At 50.4% G+C, this 12718-nt stretch overlaps 1 protein-coding gene across 1 annotated transcript; it reads left to right on the top strand.

Annotated features, from left to right (window-relative positions):
* Positions 1–4779: 4779 nt before the first annotated feature.
* MUC3A (mucin 3A, cell surface associated) lies at positions 4780–10687 on the top strand. The gene is given in 14 exon segments (XM_037054726.1): positions 4780–4844; positions 5248–5399; positions 5899–6100; positions 6102–6427; positions 6430–6591; positions 6679–6867; positions 7837–7952; positions 8049–8125; positions 8954–9096; positions 9537–9596; positions 9943–9963; positions 9966–10104; positions 10309–10482; positions 10568–10687. Coding segments are annotated over 14 exon segments (1929 nt in total). The 3' UTR covers positions 10671–10687.
* The last annotated feature ends 2031 nt before the right edge of the window (positions 10688–12718 follow it).

Genomic DNA, 12718 nt, shown 5'->3' with positions numbered 1-12718 from the left:
TCCTCTTCCCTTTCTGGTGCCCCTATAATTTGGATGTAATTTGGATGTTGGAACGTTTAAAGATATCTTGGAGGTTCCTAAGCCTCTCCTCATTTTTTTGAATTCTTGTTTCTTCCTTCTGTTCTGTTTGGTTGTTTCTTTCTTCCTTCTGGTCCACTCCCTTGACCTGAGTCCCAGTTTCCTTTCCATCACTATTGGTTTCCTGTGCATTTCCCTTCATTTCAATCAGTTTAGCCTTCATATGTTCCTCTAATTTGTGGCTAAAATCAACCAATTCTGTGAGCATCCTGATCACCAGTGTTTTGAACTGTGCATCTGAAAGGCTGGCTATTTCTCGGTCACTTAGAATTATAGGCTCTGGGGCTTTGAGCTGTTCTTGAGTCATAATGTTTGGTCTGTTTACACCTGTTATGTTTGAGGGGTGGAGCCTTAGGTGTTTGCCAGGGCCAGGACACCCAGTAGCTGGGTTGTGACACTGTATGTGGGGGCGGGGTCAGAGACGGGGAAAAAAATGGCACTTTGCTCCGCTCCGCTCTCTCTCAGATTTCTGTCCCCTCTGCTGCTTCCCACAAGCAAACTGGGCCCCTCTGGTGCTGGTTCCCGGGTGTGTGGGCCCATGTACTCTCCAGGACCCTGTGGGTCTCTCCAATGAACTCTCTGTGAGCCTGGGAGCCTCTCCCGGTCCCTCGACCCTGAGAAAGTCTTTCCAGTTGGTGGTTTCAGGCTCTAATTCCCACTGGGGCCCTAGCCTGCAGGGTCTGTCTCACTGTTCGCGCCTTTGCTTGATTTATCTGCATGTGAATGTGTGACCACAGTCAGGCAGCCGCCCTGCGCCCTCACTGGGTCCGCCCGTCACTACCCCACGCCTGGGATCCACCAACCGCCTCCACCTCCGCTCCTGGGTCGGTCGGTTGGAACCATCTTTCCAGCCCAACCCCACTCTGATGCTGACTCTGCTCCCCGCACTGGTCTGGCTGAGTGGCTTGTTGTTGTTGGACTTCCATACAGTTCAATTTTCACTGTTTTGGCTGCGTTTTTGTTTCTAAAACTTAGCTGTCTTTAAATTTAGTTGTGGGAGGGGGCACAGTGTTTCCACCTATGCCTCCATCTTGGCCAGAAGTCCTCATTTTCTTATTCTTCCCTCTCTTCTTTACATCCCTATGATTCAGATGTTGTAGTGCTTAAAGTTGTCCCAGAGGTTCCTAAGCCTCTCCTCATTTTTAAAAATTCCTGTTTCTTCTGTTCCAGTTGGATGTGTATTTCTTCCTTTTGTTCCAAATTGTTGATTTGAGTCCTGATTTCCTTTCCTTCACTGTTGGTTTTCTGTATATTTTCCTTTATCTCACTTTGAGTAGCCTTCATTTCTTCCTTCATTTTGCAACTGAATGCAATTATTTTGTGAGAATCCTGATTACCAGTGTTTTGAACTCTGCACCTGACAGGTTGCCTATCTTCTCATTGCTTGGTTCTTTTTCTGGTGTTTTGATCTAACCTTTCATTTGAGCCGTATTTCTTTGTCTCAGCTCACCTGTTATATATTGTAAGGTGTGGAGCCTTAGGTATTATAGTCATGGTGAAGCAATGCACTTCACTGTGTTGTGGCACTGTATGTGGAGGAGGGGTCAGAGAGGAAACAATGCCACCCAACTGGCTCTGCTGTAGCCCCACTTTCCGTCCCTTCCCTCCCTTCCCACAAGCAGATTGTGCCCTTTCATGTGCTAATTCCCAATCAGGTGCTGGTTGGGTTTGTGCACATTCTGGGATCCTGTGGACCTCTCCAACAAACTCTCTCTGAAACTGGGAGTTTCTCCAACCTTTGCAACCCCGTAGAAATTTATAGCTAGAGGTTTTGAGTCTTTACTTTCTCAGTCAGCCAGCCCCCACCTCACCCACCATCCAGTCTGCTGCCTTGCTGTGGTCCTCTCCTTCCAGCTGCCCATCTCCGCCCCTCTTACTGGTCTGGATAAATATTTCTTTAATTCCTTGGTTGTCAGAGTTCCATGCAGTTTGATTTTCTGGCAGTTCTGGTTGTTTATTATTTTTATATTGGTTGTTATACTTCTTTTGGTTGTGCAAGGAAGCAAATCACTTCTATGTACACCTCTACCTTGGTCAGCACTTAGGGTTAGCTTCCTTCTCACCTCCCACCCAAATATCTTTGCTCTGAGAGCTCTGGTTTCTGCCTCTACCCTTAGCCCACCTCAGCTTACTGTATGTGTGTCAGGGAAGTAAGGAGGTTATGAAGATTCCTGGGCTAGAGCCCCTTCATCAAAGCAGTAGCCCTGGAGGGCAGTGAGAAGATGGAGCGTGGGCTTCTGGGTCTGGAAGGACTAGGATTGGGGGTCAGGAGCAGACACTGAGAGGCATAGGGGAGGTAATTGCAGATAAATTGCAGGGTTCCTGAGAGGTGGGAGAAAAAAGACCCAGGGTCCCACACCAGCTGGTCTTAGACGCACCCATTGAGAACAAATCAGACTTCAAGATCCCCCACCCGAGCCCTGCAAACAACACCTGTGCCCAGAACACACTGGGTCCCCTGTGTTTGACAGAAGAGAAGGNTGTCCCCTTATCTCTTGCTGCTTCTAGGATTCTCTCCTTCATTTTAATCTTGGCTAATGTAATTATGATGTGCCTTGGTGTGTTCCTTCTTGGGTCCAACTTCTTTGGGACTCTCTGAGCGCCCTGGATTTCCTGGAAGTCTATTTCCTTTGCCAGGCTGGGGAAGTTCTCCTCTATTATTTGTTCAAATAAATTTTCCACTCGTGGCTGATCCTCTTCTCCTTCTGGTACCCCTATAATTCGGATGTTGGAACATTTAAAGATGTCCTGGAGGTTCCTTTCATTTCTTCATTCCTTTCTGGTTGGATGTTTTGTTCTTCCTTCTGGTCCATTCCATTGATTTGAGTCCCAGTTTCCTTTCCATCACTATTTGTTTCCTGTGCATTTCCCTTCATTTCAATTAGTTTAGCCTTCATATGTTCCTCTAATTTGTGACTATAATCAACCAGTTCTGTGAGCATCCTGATAAACAGTGTCTTGAATTGTGCTTCTGAGAGGCTGGCAATCTCTCGGTCGCTTAGAGTTATAGGCTCTGGGACTTTGAGTTCTTCTTGCGCCATCTTTTGGGCTGTTTGTGCCTGTTTCGGAGGCACAAAGATCAGAGCCCTAGGTGTTCACCAGAGCAGGGCAACTCAGTCGCTGGGTTGTGACACTGTATGTGGGGGTGGGGTCAAAGAGGAACAATGGCGTCCCGTCTGCCGCCTCCTGCTGCAGCCCCCACAGGTGGCCGGTGCCACAGCTGCCACTGTCACCTGGGCCCACGTGTTTCGTCCCACTGCATGTGAGTGTGCCACCGCTGTTAGCCCTCCACTGGGTTCGCCCCCTGGGGCCTGGGTGGTCTGTCTCACTGTGCACGAATGTGCGACCGCGGTCAGTCTGCCCCACACCCTGACTGGGTCCGGGCTACTTGCGCGCCTAGGTCTGGGGATCTTTTCTGCCTGACCCTGCTCCGCTGCTGGCTCCGCCCCTCTTGGTCGGACTTCCATATAATTCAATTTTCTGGTCTTTAACTGTGTCTTTGTTCTCCAAACCTTTGTTGTATTCAAACTTGGTTGTGGGAGAAGGCACAGTGTTTCCACCTATGCCTTCATCTTGGTGGAAGTCTTCCCTTTGCTGTTCTATACACAGCTTTCTCCTTTCTGACCCTTCATCTCCTGGTGCCCAGGATGTGTCTCCACCTCCAGCCCCACCTTGGCTAGGTTCTCTCTCTCCCTAATGAAGAGGAGAGTCAGCTCAGACTGCACCGAGTCACAGGGAAAGCAGCAGAGGTGGCAGCGAGCCACCAGGGACCAGGACTTCTGGGTAGTAGGTAGAGGAGGGAGGAGGATGCAGAGTAATGGAAGGGAGCAAGGAGGAAGGAGTGGGGGTGTCAAGGGCAGAAGGTAGAAGCCTTTCTTGAACCTGCAAGTGACCATTCCAAAGCTGGAAGGACAGACACTCCAATGAGGTTGACAAGGTACTGAGGGTATCTCCCACCTCCCTTCCCATTGGAGAGGCTGCTCTGGGAAGCAGATAATATTGGCCTTCAGAACCTGAAAGTCCTCAGGCCCAAAGTGCCACTGACTGGGGAATAAGCAATAGCACTTCCTGCCTTCTATGTTACATATATGGAAAAATGAAAAAGGAAAAACTTATGGGGTATTATGATGACAAAATGGCCTATGAATAAATTCTTCTGTTCTATTTACAATTCAGGAACTTCATCCATAGCCACATAGTCTTCTAATGCACTCCTCCCCAGGGAAGGAGCAGCCCATGCTGCTCTCAGTAACTACCCACGTTCCAAAGGCAAAACTGGGTGGCCACTCAACACCCCTAAAACTACTTCTCCCATTCCTGGCAGGAGGGAAAACATACTTTTGACTCAACACCTCTACACATTTCAAACACATTCCTGAAACATTTCTCAAATCTCCAATCAATTCCAACACCCCAACAACTCCAATATCCAAGTTTGTCATCCAGGTAGAAACCACTCCACCTACTATAATTGTCTATACGAGTGCTACAGAGTGCATCAAACCAACCAGAGGAGTAGTCACCACCACTTACCCCACCACTACATGTATAACAATGACTCAGGTGACCTTGCTCAACACTTATACAACAGCTGTGACAAGAAATAACACACCATCTCTAAACATGTTGTCAAAAACTGTAGCAAGCACAGTACCTTTGGCTACAATGACATCCTATGAATCTAGCCTAACAGGGACTACCATGGATACACAGCAGACATCCACAAAAACTGAACCAGAAGAAAAAACTGCAGCCCCTGCAGACAGGCAAGTTGACAGACACAACCTCTTATGCTACATCTACCAGGAAAACCACACCTACCCTGACCAGTGATGTTTCCACAGAGACTGTCACAACAGAGATAACTTCTACTCCCACTGTGACATCCTCAGTCACTCCCACAGAAACAGTCAGTTCTCCCATATGTACCACCTCTACCCCAGTGACCACCAGTACCTTGACATCCACCACCGCTTCTGTCTTCTGTGCCTGTTTCTGCCATGCAGCCAGAGCCCCCTTTCAGCACAAACACTATGCCTATGTCTTCCTTGATTACTACACACTCTACTACTCAGGCCCCACCCACCCATAAATCTCCCTCCACCACTGTCACTGTGGTCATGACTGAAGTCACCACTTGTGCTCACCCTTTGACCTCTGCAACCTCAGTCACAGCAATCTCACTCACTCCCTCCACAATGGCAACACCCATGACTGCTCCTATTCTCAGGAAACCAACCTCTACCCTGACTATGACTCAAACTACTCCAGATACCAGTACTTCACAGGGCTCCTCCATGGGAAGCACATCTACACCCACAGTCACCCCCTCTGTTCCTACCATGGGCACCATGCACACATCCACAGCTACTACCCTGTCTACTGAAATCCCTACCACTGCCTCGACACAGGTCATTTTCACATCTACAGGCACCGTTGGGTTCTTGATCCCCATGACTGAACTCACCTCAACATCTATCTTTTCCAGTATGCTGGCCACCCCTACCAATATCATCACGTCATCTCCCACCACACACAGTACAGCAACAATAGCCAATGGCACCTTAGTCTCTGCTGCTACGACTTGAGATGGTGCTTTGCTCTCCATAACTTTGGATACATTCTCAAGTATGTCTTTCATGCCCCTTCTTCCTTCATTGAGTACATCTACAAATGCAGTAATCAGTTCTTTTAGTACCATTGTCTCTTCTTCAACATCTGAAATAGCACATTTGACTTCTGTCTCTTCTACCAGTGCTAATTCAATGCTCTCTACTATCTCTACAAATTCTCCCCATTCCTCACAAACTGTCACTGCAGGTACACATTCTTCTGTCACTGCTTCTCCTACTTCATGTGAAACTACAAAAACTTCTTCAATCATATCTTCTCCAATAACCTCTTCTATTGAAACAACTCCGACTGTTTTGATTTCCCCCACCATCCCATGTCCAGAATACATATCCATTACAATAGTGCCTACTTCTCCCACCACTCCATGCATAGAAATTGATCCAGATAGTAGTTACTTTTACTCCCACTATCCCATTATCGGCCTTTACCTCTATTACTGAGATGGCCACCACCTGTCCTAGTTCCACCAGTATGACAACAGTATTTCCTACACATACAGACACTTCTACTTCAGATTTGGAAACTGATCCCACCAACATCATAACTGATGCCCCAAATTCTCTCAGCCCTGGGACTATTCCCATTAGCATAGTTTCAACAAGCACACGAAGACCCACCAGTGGTACCTGGATGAGCTCCTACTCTGTAACCACCCCACCTGTGTCCAGCTTCACTAGCCTCCCACCGACCATGAAGTGAAGCAGCAGCTTTCCAACTGCATGATAATGTTGAGCAAGTCGACACACCCCAGCCCAACGATGACCAGGACTCCAAAGACATCAGTGGTCACCACTCAGACTCCCACCACGTTTACATCACCCAGGACAACTTTGACCACTACTCAGATGACCACACCGTCTCTATTGACCACCACCCCAGGTTGGACCTCCTTTCCCCCCTACTAAATTCCCATGTATCCAATGTCTGGCTCTATCCTGAAATTCCCTTTCTTCCTGTGCTACCCAGGCACCTGTGACAATGGTGGCACCTGGATACAAGGCCATTGCCTTTGTCCCTTGGGGTTCTCTGGGGACCACTGTGAGCTCCAGGAGATCAGATGCCAGAATGGAGGTCAGTGGGATGGCCTCAAGTGCCACTGCCACAGTACCTTCTATGGCTCCCAGTGCGAGTTTGCTGTGGAAAAGGTGGAACTGAGTGAGTTGCCCGAGTCCTGCCCTATGCACTTTCTCCTGGACGGTGCCCCTGACTCTCCCTGGGCCCAGCCCTGTGGTTGGCCTGGAGCCATCAAGACTTTCATCCCTGCCTTATCTCCCAAGCCTTCTCCCATACCATCTCATGTCTCTTTTCTTTCCTCACCTCCAGGGGATGGCTGAGACCATAGTCCTTCTGGGACCTCTTCCCAGTCTGAACTGCTCAGAACTATATTAGTTTCTAATTGCTGTTGTAAGAAACTTTCACAAACTTAGTGGCTGAAACAACACGCATTTCTTATTTGACAGTTCAGTAGGTTAAAAGTCCAATGTGGGCCTTGTTGCACTAAAATTAAGGTTCTGACAGGGCTTTGTTCCTTTTCAAAGGATCTATTTCTTTACCCTTTCTAGATTCTGGATCCTTCAAGATCCCCTCTCTCCATATTCAAAACCAGCAACATTGCATCTATGACTTTCTTCCATCCTCACATCTTCCTCTGACCAATTCTGACTTTTCCTGCTCCCTCTTCCACTATTAAGGACCTTGTGCTTATATTGGGCCCACCTGAGTAATTTACGTTGATTTTTCACATATTAAAGTCTAAAGTCAACTGATTAGTAACCTTAATTACATCTGATTACATTTGATTCCTCCTTGCCATGTAATATAACATATTCATAGGTTCTGGGAATTAGGACATAAACATCTTTGGGGGCAATTATTCTGTCTCCCACTGGGGCAGACAAGGGAGAGACCACAGGTCTGACTTCCGTGCATCCTGACTTCTTTCTTTCCCCCATCTCAGGACAACTTACCCCATAATTCCTACATCTAGCCCTCTTGCTATTTAGTTAGTCCTCAGAGAACATGGGGAGGGGCATGACAAAAGCCTCTGGGTTGGGGTGGTGGTGGTGATGTCAGATAGGAGTATATGGTGTAAATGGTGATTAGAACAGAGCATGCTGTGTGCAGAAATGGTGGATGCTGAAGTGGGCATGGAGGTGTCTGTCCAGCAGACATTCACCCCAGACCTCAATGACAACACTTCTGAGGCCTACATGGATTTCAGCAACACCTTCAAGAATCAGGTGAGGAGAAAGGGAAGGGGACTCAAAAGTCCTCACCTGGAGCTGAGCTTGGGCTCCTGAATGACCTCAGGTCTGGAGGTTTAGACATGAGCCCAGGGATCCTTGGCATTCCAAATGAAGAATGTTTACCGAAATATGCAGGGGTTCAAGGATGTGGAAATCCTGTTCCTGGGGTCACAGAGATAGTGTTAGGTGAGGGGAGTGGGTGCGAAGAAAGGCTAGAGAAGACATCCCTTGGTTTTGGAAATCATCAGATTTCATAAGGAGAGGGATGAAGAGAGTATGCAAGAGAATCACTCTATGGGGGAAATTTTTAAATCTCTACCCAAGGATATATTTTAGAGGGGGAGGAGTTGGGGGGGAGAGAGACAACAAGATAGAGAGATAAAGAGAGAGAGAAATATCAATGTGAGAGAGAAATATTGATTGATTGCCTCCAGTAGGTGCCCTGACTGGGGATCAGACCCACAACATTTTGGTGTATGGAACTATACTCCAACCAACTGAGCCACCTGACCAGGGCCATGGGGGATTTTAGAGATCATATTCTGGGGTAATTTCTCTGTAAGAGTAAAACCATCATTACATTTTTAAGTGCATTGTAAGTAGAGGGACTGCATGGGACACACAGGGAGGTGGTGCACATGGGCTGGTGGGAAGCCTGGTGTCTGGACTGTGGTTGGTCTCTCTCTGGCTGGCATCTGGTCTGCTGGGTGGGTCAGTATGAGTGAGGCAGAGAGTCCAGGATGGCCTGGTTTGGTAATGGCTTAAAGCAATGCAAAAGAATGGCAATCATTCCTTGTCCTGCCTTCCCAGACTGACCAACTCAGGGACGCTGGCAGCTCCTTCTGAACATAATGTCTGAAATCCCAACTCATTGTCTCTGGCCCCCTTCTTCCCAATATGTGTACCCATGGTTGGTCCTGGAGGTGTCCTTCTAAGAATCTATGTGTCCCAGCCTGGACACCTTTCAAGGCCCCCGATCCCCTTGACCCCCTCAGGAATGGAAGCATCGTGGTAGACTATTTGGTTCTGTTGGAGTTGTCCTTCAGTGTCCAGCTGGAGAATGAGTATGGGAAGATGAAGACAGCCCTCAAGGAGGAACTCCAGAATGCCAGCAAGAACAGCTGTCTGAATAACCAGAGTGAGGTGAGGCTGTGGGCCTTGGGCTGGAGGGAGGGGTCAGTGTCCCAATCCCCATCCCAGCCTGTACTAGTTCAGACAGGGGTCTCCTGGGTTCAGGTGCCAACCTTGGGATACCTCCAGCAAGTTTTGAGAAGGGACACAGGTCCACAGCCAATTGGGTCAAGAATGGGGCTAAGGAGGAACTTGACAGAGTCTGGATTCTGGGGAAGAGACCCATGACAGTTTTCAAGGCTTCCAGGATTGCTGAGGACTCCTGATTAATCATAGATACGATGAGGGAGGCCAAAGGAGCCTTCCCTTGCAGCCCGTCCACACACTCCCCTTACCGACAGAGCCCTTGCTGCCATTCACTGTGCTTGCCCTGCTTCCTTGTCCATGAACCCTTGACCTTTCCCACCTAATTCAACCTGTGCCTGTGTCCCCCCCCACCCCCCCCAGCCCTGTGTTATGACTCCATCAAGGAGAACAACAACATCACCACGGAGCTGAGCCCGGAAGGTCAGGGAAGGGCAAAGGGCTGAGTGGCCCTGGAGGCCATGACTCCTCTCAGCAGTGACATATGCCCATTGAAATTCCCTGGGGATGCTGGAGAGACCTTCTGGGGAGGCATGTGAGGTAGCCCTGCAGTACTGCCCTTCCTGGGCAGCAAGTAAGGTGAGGAGAGGGTGTGGATCCTGGGGGCCTGGCCTGCCCTCCCCTCATGTAATCCCAGGGTCTACCCCACAACACCCCATTCTTGGAAATGTGGTCGAGACATTCATTTTCAGAATCATTTCAGCCAGGGCCCTGAGCTGCGTGGATGAGGTCACTGTCTGTCTCTACCCTCCCTATCCCATCTTCCCAGCCATCTGTTGCTGCGCGCTGCCCAGGGTTATAAGGATTTCTACTTTCCCTTGGTGGAGGGGAACCGGCTCCGCTGCCTCACCAAATGCACGTCGGAAGTGGATGGCGCCATCGACCGTAATCAGGGCCAGTGCTTTCTGGAGAATAGTGGTCGGGCTTGCCCGTGAGGCCCGCCCACGGGCGGGAGTCCCGCCCACAGCCTTTTGGGTCTACCAGTCAGCCCCGCCCAACCAGGCCCCCAGCCCCTCTAAGCCGCACCCATTCGCCCGCGGGTGGAGTCCCGCCCACCTGCTACCNAGGGTAAAGGTGCTGAATGATCCTGCCAGGGAGGTGGTGAGGGTCTGTGACTTGTGGCTGCCTCCTCCAGCTGCTTCGCTACCAACACGCACTGGTTCCTGGGCTCGCGCTGCAAGGTGTCTGTCTCCTGGAAGGCGCTGACTGGGGGCCTAGCGGGGGCCGAGACCCTGCTGTTGCTGCTGCTGGTGGCATTCGGCATCCTCGTGGTGGGTCCCCGACGGAGGCGCGGTGAAGGTGGAGACTGGTGAGCACTCTGAGGATGGGGGTGAGGGTGGTAAAAGGGTGTCAGATGGGACAGCCCTGCCTTGACTACGTGCGCCTTGATTCAGGTCCGGGGACACGAAATGGTTCCTGATGCGGGATGAGGACTCTGTGGGGACTTTTACAAACTTGGGCTTCCAAGAAGACAGCACAGACAAGTACTTCCCCTAGGGGGAGGAGCAGGAGTTTCCCTCCCCACCACTTCGGCCTGAACAGGACCTGAATATCTCCCTTGCTCAGGACAGACATATACCTCCTGCTAGGGAGCTTAGCTCGCTGCTTGCAGTCCTTGCTGTGGAACATCCAATGTCCCCTGCACAGGCCACTCCAGCAAGGCAGGCACAGGGGCAGAGGAGCAGCCTGGACCCTGCATGACTGGGTCCCGCTGGGGACCCAGTCACCACCCCCCCGCCCTTTTCCCTTCCTCTTTTCTGTCTCTTTAGTCAAGGAGGAAAACTTCCATGTTTTTACTCCCTCTCTCACGCACTCTGGGGCAGGTACACATCCAGAGACTTGAGGTGGCCTTGTCCTGGATGTGAGCCCTGCACTACCCCTCCGCACTGTCCCAGGCAGCGGGAAGGAACCATCTACACTGCATCCATTTCCAGAAATGGTCCCAGTCTCATGCAGCTCAGTGTCCTGGTTTCCTTGGGCAAAATGAGAACGTCCTCTGAAATCTGTCTTTCTCCCGCCTTGGGTAAAACCTACCTGGAGACTAAGTTCAGATCCAGGCTCCACTGTTAGGCCTTGGGCAAATCAGTGACTTCTTTGAACCTGTAAAGTTAGTATAGCATACTTGTTCTGATGCCTTGCACAGTTATTATGAAAACCAGAAGTGTTCAGTCAGTTCTCTGGCCCACTGTACCTTCCTGTGTCGGCCCCCATGCTTAGATGGCTTCCTTCAGATCCCCAGTAGCCGTGTCCTTGTCTGGGTCTCAGGCCTTAGTCTCCATTTTTCTGTGAGCATTCCTATTGCCTGTTCCTCAGCCTATACTTAAAGCCAGCCCGATACCCATCTCAGCCTCCTTCCCTCCTTATATAACTTCCTGCCCTACCCCTTGCTCCCATTTCATAAATCATCTCCCCCTCTGAACCTGCTTCTTAAATCACTCCTCCCCCACATCCCAGCCCCCAGCGTAGTCTCCTCCAGGACCATACGCTCCCCTTCCCCATCCTTGTACCTTCAGCCCTAAGTCCTTACTCTCCACCCCAGTGCTCCAATCTGGTATCTTCCTTCCCCACCCACACCCCTGTCCTTAGATGATGTAGATGCCCTTGTCATCTTAGGCCCCTGCAGTTGTGTTCCCCAGGCTCTGGTCCCCCATTCTGAGGCTCCATCCCTTCCTTTCCCCCTAGGGATCTTGGATTCCTATGGGTGGGGCACTGGGACATGGGTTCCCCCCAGTCCTCAAGGGTGAGGGCAAGTAGGCCCCTGAGGGGAAGCTCCCTCAACCCCCTCCTCATTTCCCTCATTCTCACTCCCCTCCCCTACTGCCTCATCCCCCTTCTACCCGCTTCCCAGCTCCTCCTCCTTGCCCTCTTTCTGCTCCCACCCCTGTCCCTGCAGTAACCTCTGAGGCCAGAAGCCCCCAGCCTCCTGAGCAGGAAGGTCTCTTTTGGGGCATGAGGTCTGCAAGTCTCTAATTCTCCCATGGAACACAATATAACACTTACTGTAAAAGAAGCTGCTCTGTCTTTCTCCTTCTTGCTTCCTGGGGCCTCCACTTGGTTGGGGAGCAGGGACATCTGGAGGAGATGTTATAAGAGAGCCTGAGAAAGCTAGTTTCTGGGGGGCCCATTGTCTTAGGGAGTGGGAAACCCTTCCATCAGCAGCACATGGGTGCCGGTTGGGTTCATTATCTGTACTTTTCCCTTCTTGACCTCAGGAGCTTAGGGCTGAGTCAGGGAGGTGGGTAGCTCAGACTGGGTGAGCTGCTATTTGTGCTGATGGGTAAGCTGGGCCTCCCAGAAGATCTTGACTCTCTAACCCTGGGCGGCAGACACACTCATACCAGGGCCTGCCATGCCCGGGGCTTGGGCCCTTCTGCTCCCCCTATTGTGGGCAGCCAGGCCTGCTGAACTGGAGCTGAGGATGGTCAGAGGTGGCAGTGTGAGGCTTTTTTAGTGAGGGTTTGGAAAAGGTTCCTGGAACCTTTTCCCAGGACAGTCAAGGGACTGGCAATGGCCAGGGATGGCAATCAGGAACATAAAGCCTCGGG

Source organism: Sturnira hondurensis, unplaced genomic scaffold (assembly GCF_014824575.4).
Source record: "Sturnira hondurensis isolate 20B ecotype Veracruz unplaced genomic scaffold, ASM1482457v3 Scaffold0008380, whole genome shotgun sequence".
Classification (NCBI taxonomy): domain Eukaryota; kingdom Metazoa; phylum Chordata; class Mammalia; order Chiroptera; family Phyllostomidae; genus Sturnira; species Sturnira hondurensis.
Note: the sequence above shows the minus strand (reverse complement) of the source record. Positions and strands in the feature narration are given on the sequence as shown.